Source organism: Maylandia zebra, linkage group LG5, assembly GCF_041146795.1.
Source record: "Maylandia zebra isolate NMK-2024a linkage group LG5, Mzebra_GT3a, whole genome shotgun sequence".
Classification (NCBI taxonomy): Eukaryota; Metazoa; Chordata; class Actinopteri; order Cichliformes; family Cichlidae; genus Maylandia; species Maylandia zebra.
The window spans coordinates 38,920,433-38,937,012 of record NC_135171.1 but is presented as its reverse complement, the minus strand read 5'-3'; the positions used below and the strand labels follow the sequence as shown (position 1 = coordinate 38,937,012).

Sequence of the window (16,580 nt, the reverse complement as noted above, 5' to 3'; positions counted from 1 at the left end):
CCGCTTTAAAAACATCCGTTATCGTTAAGTTCTTTTCCGTATTTATTGTAGTTTTCACGCTTCGTAAAACGTTTTTATACAGAACATCTACGGTCGTAGCCAAAAACTGCGTATAAAGACGTATTAATATGCTCACGAGCTACTTTTAAGCATCTTGTAATCGTCGTTCCAACACAGTGTGTTTGATTTGATTCGTAGACCCCGAATATGGTGCCGCGCTCCCACAATGCATTGCGGCGTGACGTCAACTCCAAAGCCCTATAAACAGTCCATGAATAGAAACAGTTTGGCAGTGGGCTGGAACATGAACCGAGCGAGGCAGCTCCGGGAATAGACGAGCTTTGCCGCAGTCGAAGAGTCCATCACACCCCCTCCTCCTCCGGAGCTGTCGAAGACTCTCAGTTCCTTGACTGAATCCGGGAGTGTTGGAGTAGACATGGCGCCAGGCCTGTCCACTATTGTTGCGTTGGCTTTGTATGTGGTCCTGTTCCCTTGTGTTTCCGGTAAGTTTGACTGTTTTAATCTGTAAACGGTCGCTGTTCGCATTAGCTATCGAACTGCGTGTTGTCTCAGGCCGCCACGCAGTCTGTGATGTTATCGTCACATCGATATTAGACCGCTGTTTGGGCGATGTCACAGACGTTCGTCGTTAAAGTTACAGCTCGTGTTTTAAACCTTTTAAAAAGACCGAAAGATTAGTTTGTTACAGCCTCATTTTATTTGTTGAAAGCCATGTGCACGGTAATGGGGGTTTACGTACGGCTGTTTTCTAACGTTTCAGCTCATAGTTACCATCAAGCATAATCTGGTCGCAAAAGCTGCCAGTTAATTAGGTACAGAGCAGGGTACAGCTCGGTTGTAGTATAAGAAACATGTGAAAGATAATTTGGCAGCAGTGGAAACTACATCATCCAAAGTACCCACAAAGTGGAAACAGCGGGGTTTTAAACTGAGGATAAATAAGGGTGTGAAAACGTCTCTGTACAGTGTCGTAGACTTCAACAACACCCAGAGATACATCCTCTGAAATGAAACTGAAGGTGAATCAACAGTTTCCCAAAAGTCACCAAGTTGCAGTGCTGAAAAGTGAAATTTCATAACTAATAATTAAACTAATTGATTTATTTGAAATGATTTATTGACGATTGAGCTAATTTTTGCTGCCCCTCTTTCTGCTCTGTTACAGCAGGGGACGGCTGCCTGGCCTACACGGGCCAAAGTGTCCAGAAATGCTATTCAGGATATTGCTGTGGGAGCTGCTATAACAGATATTGTTGTTCAAGTTATTACAGTCGTTTTAAAGAAGATGACCAAAAAAAGTGGTATGTTTTTCTCCTTCAATCTATTTTCGATGTTGGTTTCATTTTTCCCCCTTTTCTCTGTGTAATTACAGCCAAGTGTGTGTTTTAGGCCGTTAAGAAACAGGAAGTAAGGTTTTCCTGTGCACGACCACCAGCATAGAGCTGAAGTGTGAGTCAGCTACAGCTTGCACCGAGGCCTTCATTCACATTATCCCTAAGATTAATAGACCATACTCCTCCACATGCCTGCTGTAGCACTGACAGGTTATCTGTTCTTTTTGAAACCACTGAACTACAGTGAATTCAGCTTCTCATAAAAATATCTCCCAAAGCCCAGAAAAAGGACCTTTTGTATGTTTTCTGCTGGTTTATGAAAGGTGACACACCTGCAAACACAAACTCTGAGGAAAGGGAGGCAGCACCGTGGTTCTACTTGAACTATAGTATCAGGAATTGTTTTTGTTGTGTAGTGCTTTGAAGGTCTGGAAATTGTAGCGTACTAGTAAATACATGATGGCCTTGTTAATTATTTCATCATACTTTGGGTTTGTGATTAATTCCAGTTTTAAAAAGGTCCTAAAATGGTTAAATTTGACTTGGTGACTTGTAAATGTTTCCTTTTTCTGTTTTGTAGTAAGTTAATGTCATGTAAAGACAATTTTTCATACTAATTTCTTTTTTTCCTTTTCAGCTATAATAATGTTGATAGCTTCAACAGTGCTAGTTATGGGTATCATATCGATAATACGTTACCCATGGTGGCTGGTATTGTGGGCTCCATCATTTTTGTACTCATCTTCATCTGCTGCTGCGTCTGCCCCTGCTGTTGCCTGTACAACATGTGCCGCAAACCACGCCGTAAGTTTTACTAATTCTGTCTTTGATTGTTTAAGCCAAGAATGGACAATATATTTTCCCAAGGGCCGCAATAAGGGTCTAATTGTAGCATCTGCTCTTACCAGTAGCAGTTTATGAAGAGTTAATGTGCTGAATTGAGTTCAGCTCATTCAGCTGGTGCATTGTAATGTGAAGACCCTGCAGAAAGGTCAGTGCAGTTGAAAACAGCTGGCAGACACGTGGACGCTCACTGTGTGATGATTACATCAGTCAGACCAGGAAGACTCGGAGATGCAAAAAGTATAACGAGGGCCTTAGATAAATAAATGTAACGGCATTAGTCGCGTTGCACGACTGGTGCTTTTAAATCTTTCTATCACCTTTATATCGAGGACCCATTAGCGCGAGTCATACTGTCGTGTATGCACATTTTCTCTGCAGACTCGGGGAACAAGCTTACACAAGTCACATACCTAAGCTCGTCTACAGCACATCCCAAACCTCATGTGGTCTCTGATTCAAGAAGCTTTTTCATGGCACTGGGAGAATCTTCTACAGTTCAGGGGATTTCTGACACATTGAAGTAATTGTTACTTATTGGCAATTATTGCACGTAAAGTAACCACAACCTTTAGCGGTGACACTTCCTATTTTTAGTATGTAGACAGCGTGTAGGCCCGTGCTGATGCATCTGCAACATGTTGCTGCACTTTTGCAGGTTGTCTGCTCTCGGCCAACAAGCAACACTTTTTAAAAAAACAGTCTGCTGTTGAGCTTCTCACCTACATAGACACGAATGTCTGCTTTTTTTGCCATGTCTTAAAGAAGCCAGACTCTTGGTTTCTAGTGAGTTGGAGGATTTGTCCGTGTAGTTTTTGAAGCAGATCATGAGGGGACTCATTTGAAGACTGTTGGCCCACCCACCACATGACTTTCATTATTGCAAAATGTAGCCTGACGACTAACATCACAGCTGAGGCACAGTGCACCACCTGACCTAATGTTTCAGAATCACTACAGTATACAGAGGCTTTGTGAACCCTTCAGAGCTGTGAAGTTCCTCATTCTCACTTTGTGTTTCTCTGGTTTGTTGTACAAGTTTTGGCTTTTCAGTGATTCTCTTGGTGAGAGTTTACCCCTCAGAACGATGACTCAGCATGTCATTAAAGATAATTGCTGTTTAGAGTTGGTGCCAAACTACGATGCTGCTTTATTTGTTTCTCTTCAGGGGTCATGTCTTTACTTGACTTTTGAATCTGCTTACTTTGAGTACTTTGAGTTTCCCACAAATGGAAACACCAGCTTTAAGTTGCTTAGAGTTAGAGCAGGGCGATATGACCAAAAATATTTATCACGATATACATTTGAAAATTTGTATATCGATATAACTGACACTAGACAAAATACTTTACAACTCCACAACTTTATTAGTGCAAAAAACCCATCAATGTATTTTTACTTGAACAAGCAGCTGTTTTTTAAGTGCATTAAAGCGATATAAAAAATTTTACCGTGCAAATGCAAATTTCTCGCTGACAGTTTAACCAAAAGGCATTTCCAGTGGAAACTGGCCGACATATCCTCAGCATAACCATGTATAATATCCACAAAACTTAAAAACAGGTTATACACACACAGTATGGTAACATTATGTTGAAGCTCAGTACGTATCACTCCGCGAGGCTCCTGCCTACGATAGCCGTAATGCTCAGACAATCCATCAAGCGGTGCAGCTTCGTAGCTCAGCAAAGTCGTACTGAAACATTTAACAGATTTTCGAGCGCCGTGCACATAAAATCGTTTCGAGGTCAGTAAACACAACCAGAGTTCATACATAAGGCACACGGGATTATAAGGGGCTCTGTCGACTTTCAGAAAAATCAAAGGATTGATTTTAAGTGCGCCGTATTTTCCAAACAACACGGTAATAACGACGGCCCGCTAGCATGCGCTACCAAAAATAGTGCTTTGTTGTGTATCTGACGGACAAAGGCTAAACCAGTTCCACACCAGTGAAGTTGCAGCATTTCTACAAACCAGTTCTGGTTCATCAGTTTCATTCAACGATCCGCTTTCGCTCTCCTCATTCTCCGTCACCGCCATGCTTTTTCCGCCATGTGCGTATGAAAACAAAGGCTCTGCGCATGCGTGTTTTATCCATATTCTATTGCGATATTTCATTTTCTTATTGTTGCCCAACATTTTACCGGTATTACCGTGAACAGTATGATATGGCCCAGCCCTACTTGGAGTCACCTGCACAGGTGTTTATGTCTGTTTAACCACAACTCCAGCGTTCCTAAGTCCTAAGTGTCTTTATATATTTTTTCCACTCTCAAATCTCACCCAACTACAGCCAGAAATTAACTGATGCTATTAAACCAACTTTGGCATCATCACAACACTTTGCAGAGGACTGTGGTATATCTGGATGTGTTCTCTGTTTGTGTTAGCGATCCCTCAATGGATCGTACTTTGACCCCTCTCCACGGGGTGACCTACTGGCTTATTTTGCTGTTGGCACCACTCTAAACGAGGCTCCTGGATACACCAGATTGTTAGTCAGTATGATCAACACGTTTTTGGGGGAAATACTCACATAGCAAACCAAGAAAAACTTATACTATTAAAGACAGCAAATAGCATTTCCCAGTGTCGTATTAACATAGCGAGACTGTTTGAAGTTGCTTAGGAATTCAGTGCAATGCAGATTTATTGTGATAACCACATAGGTTAAGTGTAGCTTATGTAACATTTATTCTTTTCTCTCACCTCAGAAGTTTGTTTGACAGTTTCTTTATTTTTAGATCACAAATCATTTTTGTGATGTCGTGAAGCTCTCTATCATATAAATAGTTGACCCAGGCTAACTACTACTTTCCTCTTCACCTTCTTTGATTTCTCTCATAAAGCATCGTTTTTTTTTTTTTTTTGTTTGTTTTTTTTCCTTTTGGATGGATGTTTTTCCAAAGGCGTCTATTTATCTGTCGATAACACATTCACATTGAATGTAAATTCCAGTTTATCCCTTTTCCTCCTGTTCCACTTTTTCCTCACAACAGACAAAGACCGCTGAAAGTAGTTCCTGAAAGCATCACTGTTTAGTCCAGAAAATGCAGATGAATATTTGACACATTTTTAAACTAAACAGGTTTCTTTTGGGACCTTTTTTCTTTTTTTTTTAACCCTTGGTATTTGAGTGGGAAGTGTGATGTCACACACTGTGTAGGGAAGATGGAACATTGTGGGCTTTTCATTGGCTTTCTTGAGAGTAATGAAAATATCCCACATCATCAGTCTTGTCCATTAAATATCTGGTGAACTGGCCTTTTTTCTACCTGTAACTCTACTTAATGTGCCTTATTTACTTTCCTCAAAAATACATCAAAATCACAGGCTTAAATATACAGAGGAGGAGGTTGTTGCATTTCTCAGTTAGTGAAGGAGAAACGAGGAGAGAAAGAGGAATCTCCCATATAGGTGAAGAGGGCACCGGCCTTCAATAGGAAAGAGAAAACTTTGACAGATTATTTTGCCAAGAATGCAGCGCTCAACTCTTTATCTGCGGTAGATTATAAACATTGTATTCCACTTTATCCTCCTTAATTCCACAATTCCCTGAAACAGTTCTTTCTACTATCCTGTGTTTTTGAAACCGCTAATGTCCATGGCCACATCTTGATCGGCTTCCCTAAAAAGAATTAAAAAAAAATTCTGCTCAATAGAGGAAAGCATCTGACTCCACACGTCCATATTTATGTTTACAGAGACGTGCATTCACCATAATGAACGCTCTTCCCAGTTCTTGCACCTCCTGTCAGCTTTGTCAGTCGGCTGGTTAATGTTTTGCTGTTAGGCGACAGTCTTCTGGCGGAGAGGCTAAAATGCAAGTGAGGAACGCAGTCTGGCTTCCTTGGCTGCCTCAGTTCCAGTGGTATGATGGGATCAAATCCAGGAAGTCAGAGCTCCATGCTGTGTGACTCATTGTTTCTATGACAACCACAGACTGGAAAGAAAAAAAAAAAAAAAAAAAAAAAAAAAAAAAGAAGAAAAGAAAGCCATCCTACGTCATTTACAGGAAGTGGTCGTGAAGATGTTGAAGAACATCTTCGTTACACCCCCAGGTGGTTTTTTTTTCCCCCTCTTTCTTTCATTTTTACTGAGCTTACACAGCGATGGGTTTACACTCTGAGTGTGACTATGGCAGGGCTGTTTCTTCATTAGGCGAAGCTAGAGAGGATGATCGAGGATGTTTACTTAAGACTGCACCCTTTTCTTGTCTTTCTCTGATTAATATTCAGTTTTCAGTCATTCTTTATAAGAATATTATCCATACATTATGATACACATCGAAGACGTTTTGGATCTTGGCTGTTAATTATTTGGCTAATTACCAGCCAGGATATCCTGTCTTCTGTGTTTAAGCTGTAGTGTTAGAAGATCCATTTGCAGGAATCGAAACTGTAAACTATTTTTGTTTTTTTTTGTTTTTTTCTTGACAGCTGGGTTTTTACAGTTGGTTAATTGCAGAAGTTGCGTAGCTCTTGCCTCATATTTGTCCAAGGCAAGTTACTTGTGTGTTTAACTTGGTGGCATGTTCCAAACAAGTTCAGGACATTTGGATCATTTTATTTGTGCTGTTGGTTGGTCTGTAATCCTCTGTTATCTCATATCCTCCTGAATACAAACAGAATAGGAAGTACAAATACCTTTGACTCTACTGGAATCTCTTTTGAGATCGTTTTTCCTGATGTGTTTAAATCTTTCTGCACTGGCAATCACGACAAAGCCAATGTGGATTTAGTACATATGCCTATGGAGTGTGTTATGTGTGTAATAAACATTTATAAGGGTTTATGAGGATGTCCTTTTTTTTTTTTTTAAGTGAAACTAGTTTGAATCCTTTTATCTCCATACCTGAATAATTCCTCCTGTAGTTGTACTCCTACACTGCATGTAAAACAGCCAAAGTTTTCTATATTTCTAATCTATTTGTTTGTTTAATTGCAGCTGTGGTAGCGACCACTACCCACACCACAGTGGTCACCACCACCACTCCTCAGCGTTACCCGCAGCAACCAACTGCAGTACCTGGACAATCGCAGTCCTACCAGGGAATGCCCTACCAGCCAGTACCAGTGCAGCCCGGCTATCCAGCTCAGTCTGGTTATCCAGCTCAGTCTGGTTATCCAGCTCAGCCGGGCTATGCAGCTCAGCCGGGCTATCCAGCTCAGTCCATGCCCACATCACCCTACCATGGACAACCATTCACACCAGGACCACCACCATCTTATCAGGATGCAAGTAAGTGTGAATTTTCCTCATCCCTGTAATTAACAAACATTGTGTTGGTCTAGCTTTAAATAGGCTTTGAACACCAAAACAGTGTGTTTGAGGAAATGCTGATTGAAGCTTCTAACTGGGAAAAGGAGCTGCTCTGTCCAAAAATATCTCAAACAAACAAGCATGCCAGTATTTGTTGTGATTTTCACAACACTCTAAAAAAAAAAAAAGTATAAAGAATTCTTAATCACAAAAATGCAGAAAATGCTAAAATTTTAATTATATCATCATAAATGTTCAAACTTTTTATGCAAATCAAGGATGTTTGAGCAGAAAGCCCTGTTGATTTGAGACTGAATGACTGTAATTTAATTGTAGCCACTTATAAAATGCAGGTTAGATGTTTAGTTTTTATTGTAGAAGAATATTCTGAAGGTGTAGCTTTTTCAAACTGATCTGTGCGAAACAAAGGTTTTCGGATAGAATTAAAGAGTTTTTTTAAAGAAATGCTCGACATTATTAACTATTGTGTTTCATTAAATGTTTTCAGATTTAGCAATAATATTTTGCAATTATGCAAAACAGCTGTATTCAATGTAGAGGTGGAAACTGCGGTTGCATAGACGTGGGTCTTTTGAGGTTTTTCTAAAAAGGGAAATGAAACATTCAAGCTGCAGAGCTGCAGAGCTGAAGTTGAGGTTGTGTTCATTGTCACGCCAACTTCATTTTTTTGTTTCCAGCTGGCCCTGCCCATCCTCCACAACAGATGCCTTACAGCCAGGCTGCGTTCACACCCGGCCAGCCGGCGTACCCGCTGAAGCCTCCGACCCAGCCGCAGCCCAACGTTCCACCTGCAGGCGCAGACTTCCTAGTCCAGCCTCCATACAACCCAGCTTTTGTTGCACCACCACCCTAGCCTGGATAGTGGACGTCCGTGCTGCAGCACTCTGCTGAAATGGAAGTTTGTTCTTTGAATCAAGAAGAGAAACCTCAGAGTAACTTGGTTCATTGTTGCCTGTATTTGGGAATTTTAGGGCGGTGCTGATTCAGCAGTTCTGTTGAACAGTTACCAAGTGAAAATTATGTTTTTTACTTGCATTGCATGGGCATGCAATATGCATATTCTTTTTTTTTTTTTTTTTTTTTTTCTTTTTTGGGGTCCATCTTTAGTTATTTTGAGAAATGAAACATGAGACCACTGTTTCTCACTGCTTTAAGTACTTTTTTCAGCCTCATTCCTCAGCGTATCCCTCTTGCCTTTACTATCCACCAGCCAAACTACCTGGCCTCTACAGTGACTGCAGTCAGATTCAGTGGTTGATCTTAAGGTGTCTCAGTGTCTGTAGCCATTTTCCCACTGCCATCTGGCAGCTGTTTGCAGGTCGATGAAGTGCTTTGATCCTTTATTCCCTGTATTTTCCTTGTATCACCTTGTAAATAATGTTACATGGGAACAAATTGTAAGTGTGCAGCATTTATCACTGGAGGGTTTATACCTTAAAATTATTTGTGTTATGTGAGTTGACCAGAAGTGTTTCCTGAGCACACAAATTCCACGTAGTTAACAAGTGTTCAGCACACACTCCAGTTCCAATTCACCGAAACACGCCTCGCACACAGGGATGATTTGCTTTACATTTTGATGTTTACGTACACAGAAGAATTGGCATTAAGATGTTGTTTTCCCGTCATTACTCAGGTTTTATTTGCCCGTCCTACAACCACATTTCCAACCGGGCTGGGATGCTGTGTAAGCTGCAGAAAAATGCTGAATGCTAGCTGTAACGTGTGCGCTAATGTACCAAACATTCAGATGGGCTCGATCCCTTAAATTGTGATTGGTCAGACAGCAGGAGCGTTTTCCACAGCCCATCTTAAATAAACACGGGCCCAGAAAATCCTGGAATAAGATGAACTCTATATTAATATAGAGTCCAGCAGTGTTGTTGAGCCCATGCAGCATTTTCCAGTATAAAACTGATATTTAATTTGTCCTTTTATGTAAAGAGTTTCCCAGTTTATCAGAATGTTTTTGTGATATTAGGTAAAATACACTGTCTCCAGATGGCTATCGTGATTTGTTGCTCTTAAGAAATTGTTGCTTATTACATTGACAAATATTTTAAACTGTTTGCTTGCACGGTCTTTTAAAGAGTGCCGGACCGCTCTCCATTTCCAGCTCTAAGTCGTCTAAATCTTGCCAATGCTCTTTTTGAATCCAATCCTTTGTTATTGCCAGTTAGTTGAATTTATTTATGAAGTTGTATGTAGCATCCCAACTTTGTTGTAAACGGGGTTGCACATCTAACTGAGCTGAAATGCGCTGGCAGCTTCTGGTTACTTTACCAAAGGAGATTCTTTTCAGTTAACCAAACAATAACATGATGAGCGCATGTTAAACACAAACAATTGTGCCTTCCAGCCACATTACCTGCAGAAACATACATGCAATTCCAAATCATTTAAAATATCTTTTTCTACTTATTATGGAGTCTGTTTGCTTTATGTCACCATAAAGGCTTGAATGATGCACAATATTCAGCAGTGTCCTGTTTCCTGAGTCGTGCCATCAAACCTTCTCTCTAATGTTCTCACAACATTAAGTTTCTTTGGTATTGTTTAACTTGTTGTGTGTGTGTGTGTGTGTGTTCAAGTGTTGATTGTGGAAAAGAGCCACCACTTCTGCTTTCTGCTGGCTGAAATTACTTGAAGTGACTTTTTTTTTTCTTCTTCTCGTGACTCAGCTGATTCTGGAAAAGTACAGTTACAATTCATGTGACGTCCAGACCTTGACCTTCTCTGACAATGTATCATCCTCCTTTATTTAGACTTTGGCTTAAGTCGAACTCTGCGGCAAACTTTACATTTCAGTGTGCGTCAGTCACACCTCTGCAGCGGCCTTTGGGATCTACTCATGTTTGAGTCCCTGAATGTTAGCTAACGAAAGGGATGCAGTGTCACGTGTTTCTAGTTTTGTTTGTTACATCAGCTGACGAATAGAAAAACACTTGTTGGCTTTCCTTTTTCCTGCTTATATTCGTGTTCTTCCTGTGGTTTCTGTTCTCTGGCCAGTGTTGACTATTTTATTGATGCGTGTGTGGATTACAGTAGATTATGTTGTTTTCAGAGATTTATTCTTGCTCCAGTTCCCCCCTTTCCTTTAAAATCTAATAATTCCACTTTAAGAGTATATGTTGGACTTTCTTTGTGTGTTAATGTCATATTTTGTGAAAAAGACCTTATTACAAAGTTCAATAAAGTTTATTTTTTCTTTTCTTCAGTTGCTGGTTGTTTAATTTTCAGTTTGGTGAATTTGTGTTAATATATTATCGACAGCTATGAAATGGGCGACAGACTCAAACGAAAGAAAATGAACTGACATGTTGGTGAATACGTTTTAAAAATTATAAATAAAATACAAGTTAGTTTGGGGAGTGAAAATAATGACTGCACTAATATTTATGTTTAATGTAATTTATGTTTAACTTCAAAAGACTTCATATAATGGCATCTAGTCTAATTAATACAGGGTTATTGTTTAGTCTATATTATTTTATCTATTTTAGTATTTCCAGGGGGTTATTTAACACGTAAATAGGAAGGTTTCCACGTAGTTTGTTACAAATAGAGCTCAACATCAACCAGCTTGTTTCAGGGCTCCAGTTCTGACGTGTTTCCCACTGATTTTGGTCCATATTGATATGACATCATCACACAGTTGCCACAATGATGCAACTTTGCTGCCTCATTGGAAACAGATCTGGTGACTTTAAGGCCGTTTGAGTACAACGACCTCACTGTCATGTTCAAGAAGCCAGTCTGAGATGACCTTTGTGGCTGAGCACGTTATCCTGCTGGAAGCAGCAAAAAGATGGGTACACCGTGGTGGTGATTAGATGGGCTGTTGATCACTTACTTGTTAAAAAAAAAAAAAAAATGAGGAAAGGAGTTGAGTGTCCTCTGCTCTGCATCTGAGCTTATCATGGAAAACAGGCCAAGCAACATAACAGAGTTATGATGTGGATTTAAGGCTTCACCACCAGTCCTTGTTTTAGTACCTGCTAAACTAGTTTTCATAAAGTGGAACATTCAGAAATACATTTTGGCATACATTTAATAATGGTGTTTATGTGTGTGGTTGGTGGGAGTAAGGGGATGGGGGGGAGTGTACAAGGATATGATCTAAGAGCACAAGTGTAACCAGCCCAATCAGCGGAGACTGGGTGGAGACAAGATTAAAAAAAACAAGCAGTAACTGGTTCAGAGAACGTTTGGGTGGAGCTGCTTAAAAGTATTCCATTCACATGTTGCACAACAACAGAAACTCACATTTAAACTGGTAATGTGAGACTTCATTTTGTTCTGAGTCTTCAGGAATTTTTTTTATTTATTTTCTAGATTTTAGATAGCTTAATGAAGTAAATCTGGTTTGATTTCAAAGTCTTATATGGTATAGCAGCAACCCAGTGACTACAGTACTGGTGTCTGTAAATATCCTGAATTTGTTAATTTATGTATCGACTTATCTAGGATTCGATGCTGTTTTAATTAAAAGCCCATTGTTCCTTCAGTGGGCTGCTTTCTGTCATTATGCAAATATACTGTTTACAAGACTGGGGAAACCTGCAGTCAGCTGAGAGTGAAGAAGTCACCTGGATGAGTGACGAAACGTTTCTCCCACTGAAAACGCTACGTCCAGGTGAACAGAATCAACCTTTGGAGATTTAACTATCTGGATGATTGAGCATGCATCAAAAGAAAACATCTGGGATGAAATGAGCAATTCTTGCACATCTGTAAATGCATCATCAATGGCTACTGAGATTACTTCCTTATCAGGGAATGTGATTCTTATCTCAGAAAGTCAGTGTCAAGCATGCACATAGTGCAAAACGATGGCTCTGTACTAAAAACGCATGTAATAAAAGCTAAAGTGCAACTTTACTGCTTGACTGATGCATTTTAGCTTGTGGCCTCGATTGTTCACATCTGCTACCCGAGGAAAACTTTTGACTTATTTGAAACCAAAAATATGACCCCAAAATAATGAGGAGCTTTAATCTAATTCTAAGAAAGAATGGGAAGCTGTTTTGATTTCAGAAGTTCGGTATATGACTGCTTTAGTTCCCAAAAGCTTAAAAACTGCTGGCAAGAGATTACAAAAAAAAAAAAAATCTAACTGTTAGGATTAACCTTTGATTAATACACTTTGTACTGTTTTCAAAGGGTTTATTTGCAAGTAGTTGCACTCTGTTGATCATCTAGTGCTAAGTCATGTATGCTATTGAAGGAATGTTGTTGGGTTACCTTTTACAGGGTGTGACAGACACACAAGTAGGAAGAGTCGTCCCTGTAAGTCGAGCTCATTTCCTTTTACACGACATCATGTCTCTTATAGTTTCGAGTGTCTTACCTTGTCTTGTGTGTCTTTTGTGTGTGTTTTTGGTCCCAGCGGAATCAGGTGAGTTTTTATTATGATATTTATTTCATCAGGCCTGTGATCTCATCGGTGTGTTTGTCTCTCTCCGCCATCACTACAGCATCTGTCTACCAGATCTTTGGTTCAACTCTTACCCTCTCTTCACTTTACCCTCGTTCATGTCTTACAGACGACTTGTGCCATAGCTATGTGGACATGTTCGGTGTCTCACATGATGCTGAAAAATGTAGCAAGTACTGCTGTGGCACATGCAATCGAAGACACTGCTGCAAGGATAAGCCCAAGCAGCTAACTCAGGAATTCTGTTCTGGAAGTTTTCAAAGGTGTGGTCTTCTATTTAACCTTTTTTTCGTGATACAAATGTGAGTAGAAATTAAAGCTTTTTTTCATGTTTTATTTGCAGTACAAGCCAAATCGGTCTGATTGTAGGAATCGTCGTAGGGAGTTTAATTCTTCTGCTGTGTGTGGTTCTCATAATCTGCTGTTTGGCTCCTTGCTGCCTTTGCTACATGAAATGTCAAAAAAGGCCGACTCAAAGACAGATAAGTAAGTTGGTCACAGTTACAAGCAGTGACACTGTAATTAAGTCAGCATATTATCCAGTTGTTTCTTGTTTGAAATGAGTTTTACTTCTCATAGACATGTGCTGTCTGTTTTGTGAGATTTTATGTGCCAGACACCTTCTCAGTTGATAAGGTGGGATTTTGGAGAAGTTTTGGAAACAAGAAACAGTCTGATGCACGAACAATAAAACAGCAATCTGTCATTTTTAATGTTGGATTTTTTGAAAAGATTAGAAAAGATGGGAGTTTTCCCAGATGTCTTTAAACTCATTTTCAAGCTGAAGTAAATCTTTGACTTTTTCCAGTTGTGATAAATTCCAACACACCTCAGCAGCCACCCCACCCAGGCTACCAGGCTGTGCCTTCAGGCCCGCCCATGCCCACAGCTCCACCACCCTCCTACCAAGAAAGTAGTAAGTTGTTTCATTCTATTTTAAAACATAATAAATATGTCAACTGACAACTTTTCCCGTTTTTAAAGTTGGCAGCAAGCTTGGCTGATGACACCCAGGTGTTGATGAAGCTATGTATCTGTGTTTGTGCTGTGATTTAATATACACTCAAGTTGCCTTGCTGGTACGAGTTTGAACCCCTTTTGCTGCCTTCAAAAAGGTGCTGCAACCATTCCTCAGAGATTTTGGTCCATATTCACATGACACCATCCCAATTTGAGAACAGTGAACTCACTATAATGTTGAAGGAACCAGTTTGAGATGATTTGAGCACGTGATAGAGGATGTTTTCATGCTGGAAGGAGCCATCAGAAGATGGAATTGACATAGTCAGCAGTTACATGGGTTCCGACATTTAACTGATAATGAATTTATGCTTAGGTGCCCAAAGTGTACCAGGAAAATATTCTGCACACTATTACACCACCATCAGCAGTCTGAACTGTACATAAGGCAGGATGGATCCAAGCTGTCATGTTGTTCACATGAAATTCTGATCTTAATATCACAGTAGAAATTGAAACTCATCAGACCAGACAATGATTTCCAAGCTTCTGTTGTTCAGTTTTGCAGTGTCTGTTTGAAATGTAGTCAACATTTCCTTTCCTTAGCCGAGACGAGTGGTGCGGTCTTCTGCTGCTGTCACTTATCTGCTTCAAGGTTCCAACATGCTGTGCATTCAGAGACGTTCTTGGTTGTAACAACTGGTTATTTCAGCTATTGTTTCCTTCCTGTCAGCTCAAAGCACTCCGGTCATTCTAAAGAACTGTTCCTCACTGGATATTTTCTCTTTTCCCACCATTCTCTGTAAACACTAGAGATGGTTCCAGCAGATCAGTAGTTTCTGAAATACGGCGTGCTTAAACGCGTTGAGTTGCTGCCATGTGATTGGCTGATTACAGATTTGCATTAGTCACCAGTTGAACAGGTGTACCTAATAAAGTGGTCAGTGATTTCTGACTAATTTTCATTTAAAAACAAGAGGGAGCTGATGGTCCATTTGATCTATTAGACAGCACGTTTCTTTGTTCTGTTACGTGGATCAATACACAGTTATAAAGGAAATTATTAAATTTGTTGACTCTTCATACCATTTACTATTAAAATGTTCATATGGCCTAATGAGTTAGAAAAAATAATTTGATCAATAACAATATAAACATAGAAAATCAGTTTCTTTTGTCTTTTCAGCCAATCCTACTCACCCAGTGCTGTTCACCGGGGAGCCGATGTACCCTCTGCAACCTGCAAGCCAGGCTACTGCACCGCCACCATATTCAGAGGACGCTCAGCCAGCACCGTACAACCCTTCTCATAATCCAAGGCCTTAAATGTATATACAGCTTACCAGACTGTTGCTACGCCACACTACAGCTTTTAAAGACCCAGGGATGAATGTATAAACAATGCTGTGTATGCCTATCCAAAACAATATTGTGTATGATCAGGTAGATTCTTGGTTAAAATACATTTTTTAGGTGAATTTGTTTTTTAGGTATTTGTAGTTGCTACAAATGGCAGCCATGCCTATTGTGTGTACTGACAGCTGCTTTGTGTTGTTCCTGTATGGCCTTCGCCTGGGTCCTTTGCTCGGAACTTACAGAGCTTCCATTACTTTTGACCTTCAGTAAATTTTGTGTGTGTGTGTGTCTGTGTGTGTTGTTCCAGTGCTGAGGTCATCAAATGTGTGATAATGTTATTTTCTGGATTAATATGCTGGATTGACACTAAGGTAATCACTTCTAAGTTGGGTGGAACCCCATGTTTAAATCTATCCTTAGCTTTCATCCAAATAAATACACAAACAAAGATTGAACTAAGAACCAAAAGTATGTAATATAAAGATGTTTAGAAATGAATGTGTATACCTTTGTATGCTTTTGTATTTAGTTTTCTTAGAATAATACAGTGTTTTTGTATCTGGTCCCTAATTGAACCTCGGCTCTCAAAAACATGTAAAATCTGTGGATTACGTTGTGTTTACATGAGGAGAGCTCCCAATCAGCATTCACACAATTAAATAAGTGTTCCTAATTTCTGAACATGTTTGTGTTGTTGCTTTTTGAAATTTTGCATCAGTAATGTTAATTCCTTTAACTTTTTACATGACTCAATGATGAATTTCTTATTCTTTTTTTTTAATCAAACAGATACCAAAACACACATATCGACTCAAATAAAAAGAGGAATCAAATGAAACCATTTCTACCTTGTCGTGGCCACAGTGTCTGTGTTTATGTAGACAACTGTCCCTCTGTAGTAATTACAAATCTCACATTCAACAATGTTGATGAGGATCAAGTTGTGGTATTTGTGATGAAACACCATTAACATGATTCATACTTAACAAAACAAAATCCTAGAACTATAACTACATGCTATTAACACTTTATTTAAATAGCATTATTCCACTTTAATATATCCTTTATAAACAAGCCTAAGTAAATCATTAATAACATATTTCATGTGTATGAAAGCACAGCATTGGACGGTTTAAATTATTTGTTTATTTCAGGAGCCTGAACAGGAGCCTTTGTTGTCCTGTGTTGTGTTCACTGCAGATGGTGTTTGTATGACCACATCCCTGCCAGCTGGATATCTTTATTAGGCTGTATCTTGTCTTGAAACGCAGTGAACAGTACTGTTGAAAGAAACCAAAAATAAATTTAATAAAATTTAATACAAAAATAAAATAAATGAAACA

General features: G+C 39.5%; 1 protein-coding gene and 1 non-coding gene across 2 annotated transcripts; both read left to right on the top strand.

The window, feature by feature from the left end:
* The first annotated feature begins 271 nt into the window (after nt 1-271).
* Nucleotides 272-10,701, top strand: LOC101484668 (uncharacterized). The gene is made up of 5 exons (XM_004547737.5): nt 272-503; nt 1,187-1,322; nt 1,993-2,159; nt 7,149-7,442; nt 8,162-10,701. Exons 1-5 carry the CDS (start codon nt 437-439, stop codon nt 8,335-8,337), a joined length of 840 nt encoding a protein of 279 aa, XP_004547794.3. The 5' UTR covers nt 272-436; the 3' UTR covers nt 8,338-10,701.
* A 2,045-nt stretch (nt 10,702-12,746) lies between these two features.
* LOC101484394 (uncharacterized) lies at nt 12,747-15,918 on the top strand. Its single transcript, XR_013098714.1, has 5 exons — nt 12,747-12,882; nt 13,031-13,184; nt 13,265-13,407; nt 13,730-13,837; nt 15,068-15,918. It is a non-coding gene; the product is annotated as an uncharacterized LOC101484394 (transcript).
* The last annotated feature ends 662 nt before the right edge of the window (nt 15,919-16,580 follow it).

Excerpts from the sequence above, each read along its gene's own strand:
- LOC101484668 (XM_004547737.5), top strand. The coding sequence starts at position 437 with ATGGCGCCAGGCCTGTCCACTATTGTTGCGTTGGCTTTGTATGTGGTC. Across the intron at positions 504-1,186 it reads CCTGTTCCCTTGTGTTTCCG|CAGGGGACGGCTGCCTGGCC; the intron begins GTAAGTTTGACT and ends GCTCTGTTACAG. Across the intron at positions 1,323-1,992 it reads GAAGATGACCAAAAAAAGTG|CTATAATAATGTTGATAGCT; the intron begins GTATGTTTTTCT and ends TTTCCTTTTCAG.